This window comes from Pinus tabuliformis, chromosome 8 (genome assembly GCF_031772625.1).
Source record: "Pinus tabuliformis cultivar Carrire ecotype Pingquan chromosome 8, CPIR1, whole genome shotgun sequence".
Lineage (NCBI taxonomy): Eukaryota > Viridiplantae > Streptophyta > Pinopsida > Pinales > Pinaceae > Pinus > Pinus tabuliformis.
Window position 1 is genome coordinate 1,682,791,562 of NC_142294.1, and position 20,479 is coordinate 1,682,812,040.

The window sequence follows — 20,479 nt, forward strand, 5'->3', positions numbered from 1 at the left end:
GCAACAAGAAATGCTAAATTTAGAAAGTGCTAAAAATGGAACTGCTAAAAACAACACTTCTAAAAATAGCAGTTTGGCCAATGAGCATTTTGGCCACCTTGGGTAAGAGGTGAAACTACTAAAAATAGCATCTTCTAAAAATAGCATTTATGGGTCCCTTCCTATTTATAGCAGTCCCTGGTCTATCTATAGGAAGTAAATTCGAATTTGGTCTTACCAGCAGTTTGGAATATTAATTAATTAATTCTCCATGAGTTAATTAGTTAAGGAAAAGCAAACTTGAAGTCTTTGTGAGAACATGCAATTATTTCTCCATTGATTGGGAAATGTGTCATTGATTTGCTCCACTGATTGAGGAAGTAAGGATGAGTTCTATATTGAGAGGATCAATTGATTTAGTCAAGTTCAGTTAGATTAATTTAACAAGTTGTTAAATTAATGAGATACAATTAGTTAATGCTTGCATGCATGTGACTACTGCTTTTTCAGATAACTGAGTATTATCTCATGGATAACTAATGCATGTCAGTTCAGACAGAGACCCAGTTGAGATCAGATGAGGGACAGTGTACTATCAGATGCTTGGATCTTCCTAGTGAATATTCCTTGCATGTAGGAGGAACTAGTGTCTTCAAGGATTGCGTAGTTGGACCTGAGGTTGACAGCAGGTATGATCTGGGGCCAATTCACATATGTTTTGTAATTGGATCCCAATCAAAATTGTGCAAGGAAATAAGGGATTGGAGGACTTGTGGCCTATATATTGAGGCCTAGGGAGTCTATGATCTACATCATCAGAGTACAGAGAGAGCATGATAGCTTTTGAGTTGATTCTTTTTGTATGTTGTTGAGGATTTCCACTTGATTGATAATACAGTGTTGGGGTTTTATGCTGGTGCTTTCCCCAGTGATATATTCTTGTTATGTGTGATTGATTCTTTCTTATCAGTTATATGTGTTCATGCTTGATGTTGCTCATGGTTGATTAGCTTCCGCAAAGTTTATGGTAGATGTAGATCTAGAATTATGCTTTAGTACATTGCATATATCAGTTTGATCTGCAGGTGAAATTTCTACATGATATCAGTGAGCTAGCTGATTTGTAGAGAAAATTCTACACAAACGTCTTCTCTGAGTGAAGAAAGGTTTGCACCTCCACAGATAGATTCAAAGTTAAGATAGATCTAGGTTGGTTTAATTATTAATTTTATTTTTTTAGTTTAATTTCTATTTTTATGTAATCTCACTAAGTCAAAATGTTTTAATTTACAGCTTGAGTGGACTTAATGGTTAAGAGCATGTGTTTCCTCCTAAGAGGTCACATGTTCAAAACCAGAGGGGGGTAGAGTATGTATGCCTTTGTAGACATTAGGAGTCTTACATTACACCTATACCTCATCTCTAAACTGAATTACTATCCTCTAAACTGAACCACTGACTTATAAAACTAGACTCAAAAACTATAACTACAATATCTCTTACATGTAACATGTAAATGTTTATCAATCAATTTTTACATATTATAAATTGGACATATTAATATAAATTCAATATTATAAATTAGACATATTGATATAAATTTTAATATATTAAACTCTCATGTAAAAATATTGACAAACTTTCTTACATTACATCTATACCTCATCTCTAAACTGAATTATTATACATCATCTCTAAACTAAACCACTGAATTATAAAACTTACACCTATACATCCTCTAAACTGACCAACTTATAAAACTAAACTCAAAAACTATAACTACAGTGAAAAATATAAATTACCTACACAATCCAAAACACTTCACTTCATTGAAATGGTGCCTATTTGTTTTTGGGGGTTCCATCGTAGATTCCCGCTCATCGTGCAGCGGCTGACTCCTTTCCAATTTCTCCACAGTCGATTTAATTTTAATTTACAATTTCTTTTTTCCAATATAATTTTTGTTTTTACTCGATACAGAAAATTTCAATTTTCTTTCCACAGGATGTTCCCTGCTCTCAACTCACATAAATTAGGGTTTCACGGAGATAAAATTATTTCATTTCTCAATTTACTCTCGCATTGCACTCTCAACTCACAGAAGTAGCTGCTGTCACACAAACACATTTCTATTCTCTCAGGTTTTCTGCTCGCTCAACATGGGGGCCACTACCACGAGGAACGCAATGCTCACCCTCTGCAACAACAACATCTCCATTCATCGACTTTCCTTCCGCACTTTGAGCGTCCCTGCAGACACGCGCATTAAAACACTCTGTCGCACCAACAGACTTCAAGAGGCACTGGACACCTTCAAGCACCTGCTTTCACCTAAATCTACATCCATCCCCTCTCTAAGCACCTGCAATGTCTTGTTAAGTAGCCTACTTCGACTGAATCAACATGAGTCAGTGTTTTCTGTTTACAAACTTATGATTGAAGGCGACATTATTCCAGATCTCAGAACTTTGAACATTATCATCAATTGTCATTGTGAAACAGGTAAAATGGATTATGCATTGAAAGTGTTTGAAGGAATGGGAGAACATGGGTATGTTGCAAATGTTGTAACCTCATCAAAGGGCTTTGCAGGAAATTCAGAATCGAGGAATCTGTCAAGCTTTTCAACCAAATGATTATCAAACGACAAGTTCCTGATATTTTTACTTATAATACCCTAATATGCGGGCTCTGCAAGACCGGTAAATCCCACGAAGCGTTCGGGTTGTTAGCTGTTATGCTGCAAAAGGGCCATAAGCCTGACACATCCACATTTAACTCGTTCATGGATCGGCTATGCAAAGAAAGTAAGCTCCAAGAAGTCAAGAAACTATTGTATCTGATGATAAAAGAGGGTTGTAATCCCGATGTTATTACATACAGTATACTTATTAACGGTTTATGTAAAGAAGGCAAGTTGGATGAGGCGTGGGAGCTCTTCTATGAAATGTCTGAGAGAAACATATGCCCAAGTATTGTCACATACACCTCTCTTATTGATGGTTTATGTAAGGAAGGCAAGTTGGACGAAGCGATGGAGTTCTTCTCTGAAATGCCTGACAAAAACATATCCCCTAATGTGGTCATGTACAATGCGCTTATTGATGGTTTATGTAAGGAAGGCAAGTTGGACAAGGCGACGAAACTCTTCTCTCATATGTCTGAGGAAAACATATCACCTAATGTGGTCACATACAATGCACTTCTTCATGGTTTATGTAAGGAAGGCAAGTTGGATAAGGCAAGGAAGCTCTTCTCTGAAATGTCAGGGAGGAACATATGCCCAAATATTGTCACATACAGCTCTCTTATTCATGGTTTATGTAACAAAGGCAAGTTGGATGAGGCAAAGAAGCTTTTCTATGAAATGTCTAACAGAAACATTTGCCTTAACCTTGTAACATACAATGCACTTATCAATGGCTTATGTAAGGAAAGGCAATGGCAGGAGGCCACCAGAGTGCTTCACGATATGCTAAACAAAGGGTGCAATCCAGATGTTATCACATACAACACTGTTATTGATGGTCTTGGCAAAGAAGGCAAGCTTCAGGAAGCTCTCCGGTTATTAGATGTTATGGTGAAAATAGGCATTCCACCTAATGAAATCAAATCACATACAGTACACTAATAAATGGATTTTGCAGAGTGGGTAATCTGGAGAAGGCAGGGGAACTTCTTCGAGAGATGCTAGAGAAAGGTTGCAGGCCTCATCTAGATAGTTATAGGACATTAATACACGGGCTTTGCAAGCATAATAGGATAGACGAAGCTCACCAGATCTTCTATGAGATGCAAGGCCAGGGTCTGAGCCCTGATATTATCACATACACCACATTGATGAATGGACTCTGCAGAGTGGGTAACCTGAAGGAGGCAATAAAATTATTCAAACAGATGAAAGATAGCGGTCTTGTCCCTGATATGATTGCATATGCCACCATCATGGATGCACTATGCAAGGACTGCACACCCGAAAAAGCCAATGGAATATTGGATGAGATCTTGAAAAAAGTTTGATACTTGTGTTGTGACATTAAGTTGTAAATAAAAGCTTCTGTAACGATATTGCTGAAATGCACCTCGCAAGATTTAGTAAAAGGGAGTAAATTGCAGTTGATGAAGTACAGGGATGACTTTGGTAATAATGCACTATCTGAAACAGGTATGGTGGCCGAGTTGATCAAGTGGTACACGTGGAATTTCAATAAGAATGCATCAGGTGTTTAATATTAGGAGAGGACGTTACAAATCATATGAGTGGTGAGTTACAAAGTGATCTTATATTTTCTTAGTCATGACATTGTTTCAAAGGCTGTTAATAGATTGATAAATATTATACAAAGTGTTAGACTTTTCTTCAGTTTATATTGTCTGAATTGTCTGTCTGAAGTGGTCCTGAGGAAGCGTTTTATCGGAGTTAGTATTTAGCAAATCGCTTCCAATAGTCGCAACTTCTAATGTAGGCCAAACAGATGGACTTACTGTAATAGCACCTATTAGTACAAGACTTGCCGGCAGCCATATAAATTACTATCAAGTCAGTTTTATGCGTGAAAATTATGAACTGGGTTTGGTCTACTCATGGCTTGCTCTACCAGTTGGTGAGTTACTATTGCTGAATTGTTCATGGTTAGTTTTAGGTAAAAACTAAAATAGATGGTTGATCAATCGGCTGTCAAACGCATTCAGTGATTAATTTTGTTTGAGAGTTTGACATTAATTATCACTTTCCCTGAGTTCATGTAATTTATTAAGATTCACTGTAATAAATGTGACCTGGCAACATGGGGATTTGCTTCACTAGGTTTGGTATTATTGCATTGAAGGTAGTTTGACTGTATGAACACTATGTACTTTAGAGGCTACGTGGCAAAACAGTCTACAAGAACAGCATGAGAGTATGGAGGCAGAGATAGGACATTATTCACAGTATGATGGCAGAGATCGGACATACTTTTCTCTGTGGCTATGTCATGATTTAACTGTCCTAATTAGTTGCATGCATATATGAAACTCGAATGGCAGTACACAATGATCAAAACCTTACTGTAGATTCACTTCTCGCAGGCTGTTAAGTTCAACTAGTTTAACTTCCTCTGCATGGCTAATGTGCAATACTAGCTCCAAGTTTTGCTTCTTACAGGACATATGATTAGAATATACAGAAATTTGGATTCACAGGTCACAGGCTGTTAAAATCAATTAGTTTCACTTCCTTTGCATGGCCAATGTGCAATACTAGTCTAAGCTTTGCTTCTTACAGGAAATATGATTAGAATATACAGAAATTTGCTTCTGCCACTAGTTGGTGAATATAATATAGTCTTTGCTGGAAGTGAACACCGTCAGATTTGTCTACTATATATTGCACTAGACATATGATTTGCAATCTCGTGTTTTTTCGTTTCTAGTCTTCAATGGGTGTGACTTGGGGAACTTTGATTCCAATAGCTTTGGGATCTCAGAAATAGTATAGCTCAGTATATATTTATAATATTATTTGGCATAAAAATTGAAATGTTTGGTTTGCTTAATGTGAAATGCCAGGGAGCAACATCTACAAGAATTAAAGATAAGTGTCCTTCAAGAATTAGTCAACAGGAATGACAGGTATTGATCAGCTATTGATCTGTTGTCTTCATTCAAAATGAAATCCAATTTTATTATTTTACATCATAGGATTCTTATTGAAATGTGAGAATTCCAATAAAGAAAGATATAATTTCTTGATTTCGCAATGTTTTTGTTGTATCCTATCATATTGTAATTTTATATAATCCAGACGAGGACTTGCAAATTTGGTGCGACATGGAAATTCCATACAAAGAACGAAGTTCAGGATGGGTAGGTATGAATGTCTTGTGTAGTTAATGGAGGTTACAAAACAAGAAAGAAATGAAACCGACAACAGCCATACAAGTAATAACTCAGGATGTAAGTGGTAAAACCTTGACAGAGTGTCAAGGAAACATCCACGGGGCAAGGGATTGGATTTTCTATTCAATCAATGAAATGATTCTCCATTACAATAGTTCGGGCATTCATCAGTTTTATATGAGCCTCCTTAGTTACATAACTGCTGATTCGGTATGAAACTGACTTGTCAATAACTAAAGCAATTTATCCAGATTTACATTTACATTAATTTGTTGTCAAATTACCAACAAACTCCACCTTGTCAACAATTTTCCTAATCCCTTGCCCATGCCCATTCATCATCTTTTCTGCAAACCAAGAGAAGCTAAACACCATCGCAACTTCTCTACTGTAATTGGCTTTGTGAATATCTCTGCACAATTCTCTCGTGTATGGACCTTTTGAAGAGCTACTTTTCCGCCATCAATCACATGTCTCAGAAAATGATACCTTACATCAATGTGCTTGGTTCTGCTGTAATAAGCAGGATTTGTAGCCAAGTGAATAGCACTTTGACTGTCACAAAGTACATTCACTTTCTCCTGCGTCCTTCCAATCTCATCAAGTAGACCCTTTAACCAGATTGCTTCTTTACTGGCATCTGAAGTAGCTATGTATTATGCTTCAGTAGTGGACAACACAATTGTTTCTTGAAGCTTTGACATCCAACTAATTGTTCCACCTGCAAGAGTAAAGACATAACTTGTAGTAGATCTTCTTTTGTCCAAATCACCTGCATAATCAACATCTACATATCCACAGATTGATTCTTCACTACCATTAAAGATGATGCAATGGTCACTTGCGCCTCTTAGATATCGAAGCACCCATTTCACTGCTCGTCAATGTTATTCACCTGGATTTGCCATGAACCTGCTGACAACTCCAACTGCATGTGAAATGTCAGGGCTTGTAGATACCATTGCATACATTAAGTTGCCTACATCATTTGGATATGGTACATGAGACATATACTGCTTTTCTTCATCAGTTCTAGGACTCAAAACCGAAGAAAGCTTAAAATGGGAAGCTAATGGAACATTAACAAGCTTCACATTGTTCATACTGAACTTTTCAAGTACTTTCTACACATACTTCTGCTGTGATAACCAAAGCTTACCATTTTCCCTATTACTATGTATCTCCATGCCCAAGATATGTTTTGCTGCTCCAAGATTCTTCATATCAAACGTTCTAGAGAGTTGAGCCTTTAACCTGTTGATCTCTTCCATGCTTTTTCTTGCAATAAGCATATCGTCAACATACAAAGCTAAGATAATGAATGTGCCATTGAAACTTTTGAAGTATACACAATGATCATACTCACTTCTAATAAAGTATTGGCTCACCATGAAGGAGTCAAACTTCTTGTACCATTGTCTGGGAGACTGCCTCAGACCATTCAATGATTTCCTAAGCTTGCAAACTAATCTTTTGCTGCGACCTTGTACAAAACCTTCTGGTTGTTTCATATATAACTCTTCATTCCAATCACCATGTAGAAAAACTGTTTTAACATCTAACTGTTCTAACTCAAGGTTAAGTAATGCAGTTTGTGCCAACACAGTACGAATAGAAACAAGTTTTACAACCAGTGAAAAAATCTCATGAAAATTGATACCTTCAACCTGAGAATACCCTTTTGCTACCAGTCTCGCCTTATACCTTTCGATACTTCCATCAACTTTCTGTTTCAGTTTGAAGACCCATTTGCATCCAACAACATTTCTCCCTTTAGGAAGTTCTACAAGATCCCAGGTATTGTTCTTGGCTAAGGAATCCATTTCTTCTTCCATAGCCGTTTTCCATTTTTTGCTATCCGTATCATCTACTGCTTTCTGATAACAAGAAGGTTCCCCATCTTCATACCTTTTGGGAGTTTTTCTTTCCCTTGTACACCTTCTTAGAGTGACTGGTTGTTGAACCGGTTCAGAAACTTGAACTAGTTCAGAAACTTCAATAGCTTCCTTTGTATCTTCAACACCTTTTTCTCCAGAAGCCTCTTCTTCCTTTTGACTGTCACCAAAAAATCTAGCCTCCAACTGAACTTGTTGATTTGGCGATACTGTTCAATTCTTTCAACATTTGATTTTAAACGAGAAGATTCATCAAATGTTACATCTCTACTAGTGATTATCTCTTGCGATATAGGATCCGACAACCTGTATCCTTTCATTGCATAGTCATACCCAACAAAGACATAACATTTCGATTTTGGATCTAATTTTGAATGCTGATTTTTAGGAATAAGAGAATAAGCATGACGGCCAAATATCCTTAATTGTGAATAATCACAAGACTGAACTAACCAAACTTCTTCAGGAATTTTACAATTAATTGCTACTAAAGGTGATCTATTAACTAAATAACAAGCAGTGGATACTGCCTCTGCCCACAACTCCTTTTGCAAGTTAGCATCACTGATCATGCTTCTGGCTCTTTCCATAAGAGTCCAATTCATACATTCAGCTTTGCTGAGGGGTATAAACAACAGTTTTGTGTCTAACAATTCCTTCATCCTTACAGTATTGTTCAAATTCTATTGAAGTAGATTCAACACCATTGTCGGTTCTTAAACATTTAATTGATTTGCCTGTTCTTTTCTCTACTATTGCTTTAAATTGTTTAAAGACATTGAATACATCAGCTTTTTTTTTAGCATAAAGACCCATATTTTACAGGAGAAATCATCAATAAACGTTAAAAAATATAGAGCACCTCCATATGATACAACAGGAGATGGTCCCCACAGATCAGAATGAATATAGTCTAAAATATCTTTACTATTATGATTCCCAAATTTTAATCTCTGTTTATACTGTTTTCCATACACACAATGTTTACAAAAATCCAAACTCAAGGATTTCAAATTAGGAAGTGATTTACGTTTCCTCGGTACCTGAAGACCTTTCTCGCTCACGTGACCCAATCACTGATGCCATACTCGAGTACCTTCTTCTTCTTTTTCTGACACAATCGTTGTCTCACTAACCTGAGTACTTCCTTTGAGTCTCTAAAGATTTCCGACCTTTTCTGCTTTCATAACAACGAGGGCGCCTTTAAAGACTTTCAACACTCCATTCTGACCTGTAAACTTATAACCATCCGAATCCAACACTCCCAAAGAAATCAAAATTTTCTTCAAATCAGGTACATGTCTAACACTAGTTAATGTTCTAACTGTGTTATCATACATTTTAATCCTGATATTCCCCTTCGCAACAGTCTGACATGTTACATTATTACCCATAAACACAGAACTACCATTTACATCTTCATATGAAGTAAACCAATTTCTGTGTGGACACATGTGATGAGAAGCACCAGAGTCTAACAACCAGCTTTCTAAACCCTGAGAGACATTACATATAGGATAATTTTCATCTATCATACATAATTCTTCAACAGATAAAACTTCGTCTATCATACTTGAATCAACCTGATTTGCTTCTTTCTTCGGGTTATTAGACTCTTGTCGTTTCCAATAGTCTTTCTTCAGGTGTCCAATTTTATTGTAGTGCCAACATTTTGCCTTACACTTCTTTCCCTTTGATTTAGATCTAGAAGACCCCCTTGTTTTTTCTCCTCTTTCCTTTGACCGTCCTCTAGCTATCATGGCTTCTGATGCACCTGTTCAGGTACTGGATTTCCTTCGTACTTCTTCAGACAAGAGAGATCCCACAACTGATTCAAACTTCAAAGAATCAGTGGTGCTCAAACTGATTGAAGTTACGAAGTGGTCCCATGACTCGGGCAGAGAACACAAGGTTATAGCTTTGTCTTCTTCCTGAATTTTAACTTCCATATCTGGCTATTGGCATATAAGTGTATTAAAAACATTCAAATGTTCTGCAACTTTTGAACCCTCCTTCATTCAAAGACTGTATAGTTGTCTTATTCAAATATTAATGACTTTGTCATATATAGTTTTTCCAGTTTTTCCCATAAACCTGAAGTTGTACTTTCTTCAACAATGTTGGAGAACTTCATCTGCCAAGCATAACCTTATGGTACTAAGAGCTCGGGCATCCAAGTCCTCCCAGTCCGAATCAGACATGCTTGCAGGTTTCTTATTTGCCCCGTCCAAAGATTTGTGCAACCCTTGTTGCACCAACAAATCCCTAACTTTTAGTTTCCATAGAGCAAAGTTGCTCTTTCCAATGAATTTCTCCACCTCGAACTTTGCATTTGACATCTTGGCCATTTCTTTCCTCCTAGGGTTTCGGTCTTTCAACTAGGGTTTCCAAAAAAAAATCTTGGATTGTCTTCTTCCAACAAAGTATTTTCCAAGTTTTTATTTTATTTTTCCTACTTCAATTTTCAAATTCAGAATCAATCTTTCCCAAATTTTCCAAATTGACTTAGAAAACCTACAACTTTTTTTTTGAAAAAAAAACCCTTTTGTTTAATTTCAGTTTCCTGGAAAAAACTTTGTTCTTCAATTCAAAGAAATCTGGAAAAATCTTTGTTCTTCAATTCAAAGAAATCTTTCAACAAACCTTGAATTTATTCACAAATTTTGAAAAAAAATACCCGACCTTCCAAGATGATCTCTCTTCGATGGGTAATGTTCATGCAGCGCAGCCTCTGATGCAATGGTAACACGTAGGTGGCCAGCAACAGGTATGCAGCCTAGTCCACGCTTCTTCTCGCCGGCACGCAGGTTCTGGACAACGGAACCATGCAACCACTATACAGGTTCTAGAAAGCACGAGGGCCTCGGCCAATGGAACCACTCCATGATTTTGCTACGCACTGAACGGGCAACAACGGTGACGACCTCTTCAGTCCACGCAGAGAACAACATGCAAAGGGCAGAGGGTTTGGTTTGGCAGTGTAGAACTCTCCACGATTTTGCTACGCACTGAACGGGCAACAACGGTGACAGCCTCCTCAGTCCACGCAAAGGGAAGAGGGTTATGTCTGGCAACGTAGAACACTCCACGGGCTCCTCCTCATGGTTTACAAGCTAGCAACAGGCGCAACATCCTTGACAGCCTTCAAAAAATTTAATTGCAGAATTTTACACAACTTTTTTTTTCTTTGACACGCATTCGCCTCCAAAACTCAACTCAATTGCTCTGATACCATTTGTAATTAATGGAGGTTACAAAACAAGAAAGAAATGAAACTGACAACAACCATACAAGTAATAACTCAGAATTTACGTCGTAAAACCCTGACAGAGTGTCAAGGAAACATCCATGGGGCAAGGGATTGGATTTTCTATTCAATCAATGAAATGATTCTCTCTTAGTTCGGGCATTCATCAGTTTTATATGAGCCTTCTTAGTTACATAACTGCTGATTCGGTATGAAACTGACTTGTCAATAACTAAAACAATTTATCCAAATTACATTTACATTAATTTGTTGTCAAATTACCAACATCTTGGACCGCTCACTGCTCTCGGTTTGTAGTGGATCTTTTTTGCTTGCATCAATTTAGTGATCTCATTTACATTTAATGTCGAGATTTTCCTTTTTATTATCGCATTTGTTTTTTTACCCATTGCATAAGTCATGTTCTGCACATGGTTTTGATTTGAAATGCAACTTGAGTTCTATAATGAATGCCAGGAGAAATATAGCCCTGCCATTAATATTGTTTCTAAGGATTACTCAATCGGCTTTCTTGCATCCACAGCTTCCTTCAACTCTAACAATTTTTGGCATGTGCTATCTTTAGGTTTGATTACATCCTATTATGGCATCTCTTAAAAGGATAATTTGCTCATGTATTCTTGCCCTTATCATTATTTACTACATGCAGAATGAGAAGGACTGTGAAACTATGGTGCCATCTTTAAATTCTATCATCCTCAACTAGTACGTTAGTTCCAATGTACGGGTCACCAGTTTTCTCCAACAACTCCTAGTTCTCATCCCCACTCGGGAAGTCTGCCATCATGGTCAATGCCTAGGGTGTCTTTATATAAAACCCTTGTTGGCAAGGCCTTTCTAGTCATGCACCAGTGATCCCTCCCCTCGGAGTAGTGTTGGTTTCCCACCGGATTACTTCCACTGTAAGCAATTGATGTTTAACTGTTCGTACTATTTGGCTATTATTGTTGTTAATTGCATGATCTTTATTTTGCCTTGGAAATTTTATAAAATTTCAATTTTGTCTGGCATACCAATTAGGCAGGTCAATTCTCTTTGTGATCGGTACCTCCGGCAATTTTATGTCCCACGCTGAGATTTGTTTGCAGCTTACTTTGGCATGCTTTTTTTTTCTTATGGTTTTGAATGCGTGATTCTTGAATCCATGTGAAATAATTTGTGACATGTGTTACTTTTCCGGATGCTAGATCTATTGGGTAGTGCTTTGTACCTGTTACAATATACGAAGAGGACTAATAAGTCTCATGGCATGTATTACTTACAATGGATTTTCTTATTAGACATCATCAAATACTTGAATATTTAGGCTCTTCTGTCCAAATTGTAATAGGTAAAACAACTATTATCTTGATCTATGTCTTGTTAGATCTTGTAGCAATCATCTTGATTTACAAGTTGACATGGCTAAGCGTCTCTATCAAAGAGGACATCATTTAGAGATAGTGCCCTTTTTTCAATTGACGTTTTTACATTGGTAGCAAGGGCAGGCAGGTTCAATTTTGGTTAGCATTAGCAACAAGAAATAAATAAGACATTGTTTAGCATCTGGTTCCATCCCTCAATTCCAGCAGCCATTTCTAGAAAGTATGTTTGGGTAGTGCTTGGTACCTGTTATAGTATAGGATGAGGACTAATAAGTGTCAAGACATGTATTGGTTACAATGCAATTTTTTAATTAGACATCTTCAAATACTTCAATATTTAGACTCCGCTGTCCAAATTGTAACTGCTAAAACAACTATTATCTTGATCTCTGTCTTCTTAGATCTACAATTTGACATGGTTAAGTGTCTCAATCGAAGAGGACATCATTTAGAGACTGGTCCCTTTTTTTCAGTCAAAGTTTCTACATTGGTAGCAAGGGCAGGCAGGTTCAATTTCATCTCCATTCCACCTGGATGCCCAAACACAGGGCCTCCAACTTTGCAATCGCCGTCAAGCAAAACTAGAGGGAAAGTATGTTTCTGAAAAGGTGTGGTCATTGTAAAGATCACTGACAGAAAATCGGTCGTGACATGTACATACCATAATTCTAAGGAGAGGAGCATTCCCTCACCAAATTTTTCCTTTATCGTCTCGATGTACCCTTATAACCTATACGATTTTGTGTGTTTCTTCATTCACTCCTGCTTTATCCGAAAAACCCAAAGGGAAATTGTGTTCATCGAAAGGCATGGTCAACTAGAATCTCAGTTCTACATAAAGACACTGACAGGGAATTTGTCATGACATGTACATATCGTAATTCTAAGGAGAGGATCATTCGCACATCAAATTGTTCCTTGATCTTCTTGGTCTAGTAAGATTTTGCATGTTTCTTCCATCCTGTCCTCCATTGTTTCTTAGAGGATCATTTGCACACCAAGTTGTTCCTTGATCTTCTTGGTCTAGTAATATTTTGCATGTTTCTTCCATCTTGTCCTTCATTTTTTCTTTATCGAATTGGGAGTATATCGTTTACCTTCATTTTTTCCTTATCCAATTGGGAGTATATCGTTTACCTGATCTAGCTTTCATGTTGACAATGTTTAATGTGCTTCTATAGTTACCTTGTTGCATGCCAGCCTATATTTCTACATTTTCTGTGGGTGAAGTGTTATAGTTATAGTTTTTATTCCTTTCTTCTATTTAGGTATTCATACCTTTGTGATAAGCGTTTTAGTGGCACATCTAAGAGCTACTCTTATATGTACCCTTATAAGATGTTTGAGATATAAAGTGCATGTCGCATTTTCACTGTGTCTTGAAAGTAGTCTAATTTGTAACAATGTTATCAGAACCAAACCAAACCAGTCAGAACTGGCCAGTTCAACTAGTTGGAGGGCAAAACTGTTTTGGTCCGGTGAACCATACAGTTTTTGGCTGGTTCGGTACTAAATCGGCCCATTCTTGTACGGATCGGTCTTGTACAATGCTATCAAGCAGGGTTGGAATTTCGATTTCTCTTTACCCGTCATATACATTTTTTTGACGTTTTAGGTCTTTATTCTTCCTTTCAAAAACCGTTATGTTTAAAATTTTGCCCTTCAAGAGTGATGCTTTTATAATAAATTAACCCTTTACCAATAAGGATCTATTAAAAAATTACCTTTCAATAACACACTTATGTTTAAAAATTTCACATTTTTATGATAAGATAAGAAAAAACAAAATGACCATAACAAACAAATGACTTATTGAATTCTGAATCTTGGTTTGAAATTATATGGAACACTCACAATAAAATATGCATAACTTTGAAATCAAATGTCCTAGACCAGGACATGGCATAGCATTTGTGTATATAAGATATGACTAAGGAGATCTCATGTGACATATAAGATGACCAACAAAGTAAAACTATAAGATGGTCTATCCCCCCATCGTCTCCACAATCATAATAACATGGAATCAATATGGAGGTCCACGATGGAGAGTTTGAAGTCAAGCAAGCACAATATATTAAAAGTGTTTTAATATTTCATAAGTGGCAGTAGATGTTGTTCTTCATGAGCCGATCTTTCAGAGCTTTTAAGTGATATGTTGAGACACTAAAGATCTGGTGCACACTGTAGTTGTAGCGACACTTCCGTTGTTCCATAGGTGACACGTGACATATGATAACTTTCATAAGGTAGTGTTATTAACACTGTGATAGCCCACCGACCCAAATAAGCCAATAAAGATGGGTGTTGAATACACTCAGAGAGAGCAAGTGGCAACAAGCAGGGTTGTGGTCCAAATTCATTATGACAAGGAAGAGGCTTTGTGCTTTCAACTACGTAATGTTTTGGGCTACGTAGGTTCGATGATGTACTAGCACACTCAAGAAATGATTGTTTGTTTCATTCAAGTGGGATTGTTAATGATTTTTGCATAAGAGATAAATGCATGTTCATTGAATTTCAAGGAAACTATTTGGACTTGGATTCTAATCCAACTTACCCTGATCAAACAAATTGTGATTTATTGAATGACATTCCTTCCAAGGAGTATGAAATATGTATCTTTTCCCCTTTTCCCTAAGGTGAACATAGTGAACGTCTAGGTGACACCTACAAGAATTAAATCATACTAGATCGAGCACCCAATGAGATTTCATCATGAAAAAAACATGGTGAGCGTCTAGGTGACGCCTACGAGAATTAAATCATACTAGGTTGAGCACCCAATGAGATCTCATCTTGAAAAAAACATTTCAAATAGGCCTTTCATAAAACACATTGTCAGTGATGGATAGAGGAGTGAAACACAAACAATGACATTAGTTAAATATGTACACAAATTTTACAATTTTTATAAAAGAATTGTGTTTATAAAGTGGAATTATTGACAATTTTTTCTTAGGTTTAGAGTATGTCTTAAAATCAGGACATTAGTTAAATATATACACAAATTTTATAGAATAATTGTGTTTATAATGTGGAATTATTGACAATTTTTTTTAGGTCTAGAATATGTCTTAAAATAGTTTTTGTTTGGCTAAGAGTTTGAGTTTATGAGACATAAAGAAACAAGTTAATGGATGTAGATGTAGAGGCATTTCAGGGTAATTCCAGGGTCATGGTTTTCTAGAATAACTATGGCGAGTCAACCTTTTCTAGAATAACTATGGTGAGTCAAACTGCATTATGGATTACGGAGGGTCATGGTTTTCTGGAATAACTATGGTGAGTCAACCTGCTTTATGGACGGGGCTAGCGATGATTATCCATAATATGAGTTTGGCATTGAATTATAATTTTTTTTTCCCAATATGTTAAAAAAAACATTATCAATAATATGAGTTAAACAATTGAATTATAATTTTTTTCCCAATATGTTAAAAAAAACTAGATAGAAAATATTAAAATATTGTGGTGAACAATTGGCTATTGTTTTAACTAAACATCATAAAGAAAACATACTCATTTTCCATAATATGTTAAAAAAGAAAAAAATAGACAAAAATATTAAATTATTATGGCGAACAATTCACTAAATATATTTCAAATATGTTTTTAACTAAATCATAAAGAAAACAAAAATTGTGTTTATTAAATTCTAATTGTTTAATATTTGAGGAATTTTTAAACCTACTAAATTGATTTATACATTGAGAAAGGTGATTTTTTTTTTCACTTCTGGTTCACGGATACCTGGGTCAATGGGTAGCCGCTACATCCAGGGTTGTTCAACACTGAGTGGACGCACCCGAAGGCATCAACACCCCTCGGCCTATTTACTGACCTAACCCCAAGAGCTTTCGGGATTCGACCCTGTGACCTCCCATTGGCGAGGCACTTGATTTGACCGATTGAGCTAACTCTTGGGGCTTGAGAAAGGTGATTTAAACAACACAAAACTACAATTTCATTAAAAAATAAATTATTTAATTCTAAAAAAACTAAAAATTAAAATAGTTAATAATAATCGTCATTTAAAAAAATACACATATATAAAATAAACATTTTTCTAAATTTTAATTTTCTATATCAAACACACAAAATAATAATGATGATTATATTTATTAATAAATTAAACAAAAAATAACTCAAAATAATCTCAATATCTAATTTTAACTCTCATATATATATATATATATATATATATAAACACTTTTTTATATATAAATTTAGTACACCACCACATATAAAAAATAATTATTACTATATATATATTCATAAATTCAAACCAAAACTAATGTATTTATATAAAATAAATATAAAAAATAGCATTTAAAAACAACTACTACAAATAACATTTAAAAATAATCATTACTGAAAAGTTCAATTCTTTAATTGTAAGTATGATTAGAGTGCTATTTAAGGTTTCTAAAATGTAAACCAATTGATGATCAAACACATCGCCCACTCAGAGTACAAGACATATTTCAATTTCTTATTCAGGGTAGAGACTTATATTCTATTCTAATATCGTGAAGTTTCTAGGAGCGAAATGTCCGTTTTCAAAATATTATATGCCGTCAAAAACATGTTCTTCACTCTTCAAACCATGTTATGCCAGATGGTCATTTAAAAATTTTCAGCATATTTAACGACTAAAATGGCTTTGATGGGCAAAATGCCCGTCAAATTCCAACTCTGCTATCAAGGACCCTTTGAAAACAATCAACTGATTCTTGTACGGATCGGTCTTGTACAATGCTATCAAGGACCCTTTGAAAACAATCAACCGATTCTTGTAAAGATCGGTCTTGTACAATGCTATCAAGGACCCTTTAAAAACAATTAACCGATTCTTGTACGGATCGGTCTTGTACAATGCTATCAAGGACCCTTTGAAAACAATCATTTTTTTAAAGTAATGATTTATTCTCGGAGAAGCCTAGTTTTTGACCAAATTCCTAATATTCAAGCCTATGGCCTTGCTATTGCTATGCGTAATGTTAAATTCTTAAAGTAAAAGGATGAAAATGAAAGATTCATCATTTAACTTAAATTTTTAACATTACCATGAAATGACTCAGGGTGTTTGAGAGTAGTTCCAAACTCATTGAGTGGAGAAAGTAGAATTTTAGATCCCAATCAAAATCCACCAGACTAAACAGTTTTTCATGATTTCAGAGTTTGGGGATTGTAATGTTTCGATTGGATTTTGTCATGTATGAGGGCATGGAACTAGCATATAATCAAGAGCACCAATCCTTCTATGTATCTTGATGTTAGTGGCATTGATTGTTCAACTCCTCTATCATGATCCTACTAAAAATGTACCCATCACTCAAACAAAATCTTGAATTGACATTCGAAGCATCTTCTATCTTATTTTAATGCTTAGAGGGTGATATTGATGACAAAGATTCCAATATAGGCAAAGATTTTGATGATATGTATGTATTGGTTGTAGCATGATTTTTTTTTGGATGCCAGAGGCCATCTAGGGCCTTATTGTTGATGTATTTTCGGTTCAGAGATGGATTGCACTCAGTTTTATTTTGGTTATTTGCACCCTTACATGCTATATAGATGAGAACATTTGCTTATTTGTGTATAAATGGTTTGGATTCATATGGATGCGCATTAATACATAGTTTTTTGTATGTTTGTTTACATTTGAATATTAAACTTCTTTTTGGTTAACTGGTTTTTTGGTCCAGTTTTTTTTATTGGCTCCAGTCCAGTTCCAATCGATTCCCAGTCCAAGGGGCTTACAGGTTTGATGACTGGTCCAATTTTGATAACATTTATTTGTAATGCATATGGCTTATTTCTTTCAAATGTTTCATTTCCCTATCACATTAATTAATAGTTAGACCAAAGCTAAATATGATCTTCAACGATGCAAAAGAAAAGTATTACTTGCCATTGGAAGGAACGAATGCTTCTTCCTTGAAGCATGGTTGGAGTCATCACTTTATGTTTCTTATGTCACTTTGAAGATGTAATTTGCGGTGACAATAAGATGGTCTATTCAGTTTTGTGCAAGTGAGTGACACCTTCAATAATATCTTAGTCATATGAAGGTGGTATGGGTTATTGCGTGTTTCTTTTGATAAGTAAACATAACTTACCATGAGAATGAATAAATGTTTCGTCCTTGAATTATGGTTGAAGTTATCACTTGATATTTCTTATATCACTTTGAAGATGTAATTTGTAGTGGCAATATGTGGGACATCCAAAATAATTTTTAGTCACATGAAGAAAGTATAGGCTTTATTTTCTCATCAAGAAAGCATCACAAATGTTGTCATGTTGATGCCATTCTTTGGAAGCCATTAAATCTTTTGTTGATTTATGTTGTTTAATGAATGAATGTTGGTTGTATGTGAGAAGGTAATTGTTAGTTTCAAGAGGAAGAAAGAGAAGATTAATGTGCAAAAAAATCCCAAATTACGAATATGTGAGAGTATCTTTGACTTAAAATGATGGAAATCACACCTTGTTGGTTCCCAAGGTGTTTTAAATACAAAAATGAGGTTAATTACTATTTTAGGATTTTAAAGTATCTTTCACCCAATTGTTAGTATGATAACACTACTTTACCTTCGTAAATATATCCATCATAAAAAAACTTATTTCAACATTAGAATACTATAAACTTTACGATAAATTTGCATCTTTGATTGAATACATTAGAGTTGTTGTTTTATGAAGTTTTCTTCTTTAGAAATTAAATTTACATTGTTAAGGTATGGGTATTCGTGGATATTTTTTGAAGGCATGAGAGCCTTTTGGTTTGCAATTAGACTTCCATCTTTCATGTTTCAAGTAGAATGCCATGTTGACAAGAAATTAAAATAATGGTATGCAGAAATTCTTGAAATAATGATATAGTAGAAAAGATAGACAAAAAATTTGGAGGCACAATGCAACATGATGTATCATTTGGTTATTAATTTGGTAAGGAGTTTGCGATCAACAACTTCTTTGAAAGGATGTCGACTGGGTCATCTCCAGATGAGGGAAATGAAGAAGAGTTTCTTCAACAAGCCCTTGGAAATGTGGAAATGGAATGCTTGGCTCAAGAGATAAAGTCATCTATGGAGGAACATATTGAAGCTAACAATGAACATGCTTTCACTAACATTTTCTTATGATTTGCAAAGTAATTTTGATTTTAGGCTTGTTTAATAGGATATATACAAAGTCAACACTTTTGGTATTCCTTTGTGAGGTAAAATCAAATGTTTTTAATTGGATTGTCTATTCTCTTTCGCGCAAATGTGTGACATCCAAAACAATAATAGTCATATGAGGAAAGTATAGGCTTTCTTTTCTCATCAAGAAGTCATCATAAATATTGTCGTGATTGATGTCATCGACTCTCTATGGTTTTTGGAAGCCTTGGAATCTTTTGTTGATTTATGTTCTTTAATGAATGAATGTTGGTTATATGTGAGAAGGAAATTGTTGGTTTCAAGAGGAAGAAATGGAGGATTAATGTGGAACAAAATCCCAAATTACAAATATGTGAGCGTATCTTTGACTTAAAATTATGGAAATCGCACCTTTTTGGTTCCCAATGTGTTTTAAATACAAAAATGAGGTTAATTACTTTTTTAGCATTTTAAAGTATCTTTCACACAAATGTTTGGATGATAACACTACTTTACCTTCTTAAATATATCCATCATAAAAAAATTATTTCAGCGTTAGAATACTATAAACTTTATGATAAATTTGTATCTTTGATTGAATACATTAGAGATGTTGTTTTATGAAGTTTTCTTATTCAAAAACTAAATTTTCATTGTTAAGTTATGGGTATACATGGAATTTTTTGAAGGCATGAGAGCCTTTTGGTTGGCTTGGCAACCATTTCGTGTCCTTTGTTCTTGGGTTTCTGTCAATTGGTAATGTCTAGGGCATGGTATATAATTTGTGTAAATAATGGTGTCTGTTGTCACGTGAATTGTTCATCGTGGGTTGAAGGGCTCCTATGGGTTGGTTTTCTTGGGTGTTTGAGAGTCTTCTGTGTCAAGGGTCTTATGTTTTGTGTGAATAAGAGTATTTGTTTAACGGTGTTGGAGAAT

The 20,479-nt window shown here is 35.4% G+C and overlaps 1 protein-coding gene across 1 annotated transcript; it reads left to right on the forward strand.

Annotated features, from left to right (window-relative positions):
• The first annotated feature begins 1,834 nt into the window (after positions 1-1,834).
• LOC149242700 (uncharacterized) lies at positions 1,835-4,924 on the forward strand. The gene has a single exon (XM_089367716.1). The coding sequence runs from the start codon at positions 2,612-2,614 to the stop codon at positions 3,608-3,610; it is 999 nt and encodes a 332-aa protein (XP_089223842.1). The 5' UTR covers positions 1,835-2,611; the 3' UTR covers positions 3,611-4,924.
• The last annotated feature ends 15,555 nt before the right edge of the window (positions 4,925-20,479 follow it).

What these genes read in the sequence shown, in the direction of transcription:
- LOC149242700 (XM_089367716.1), top strand. Translation starts at nt 2,612, where the DNA reads ATGATTATCAAACGACAAGTTCCTGATATTTTTACTTATAATACCCTA.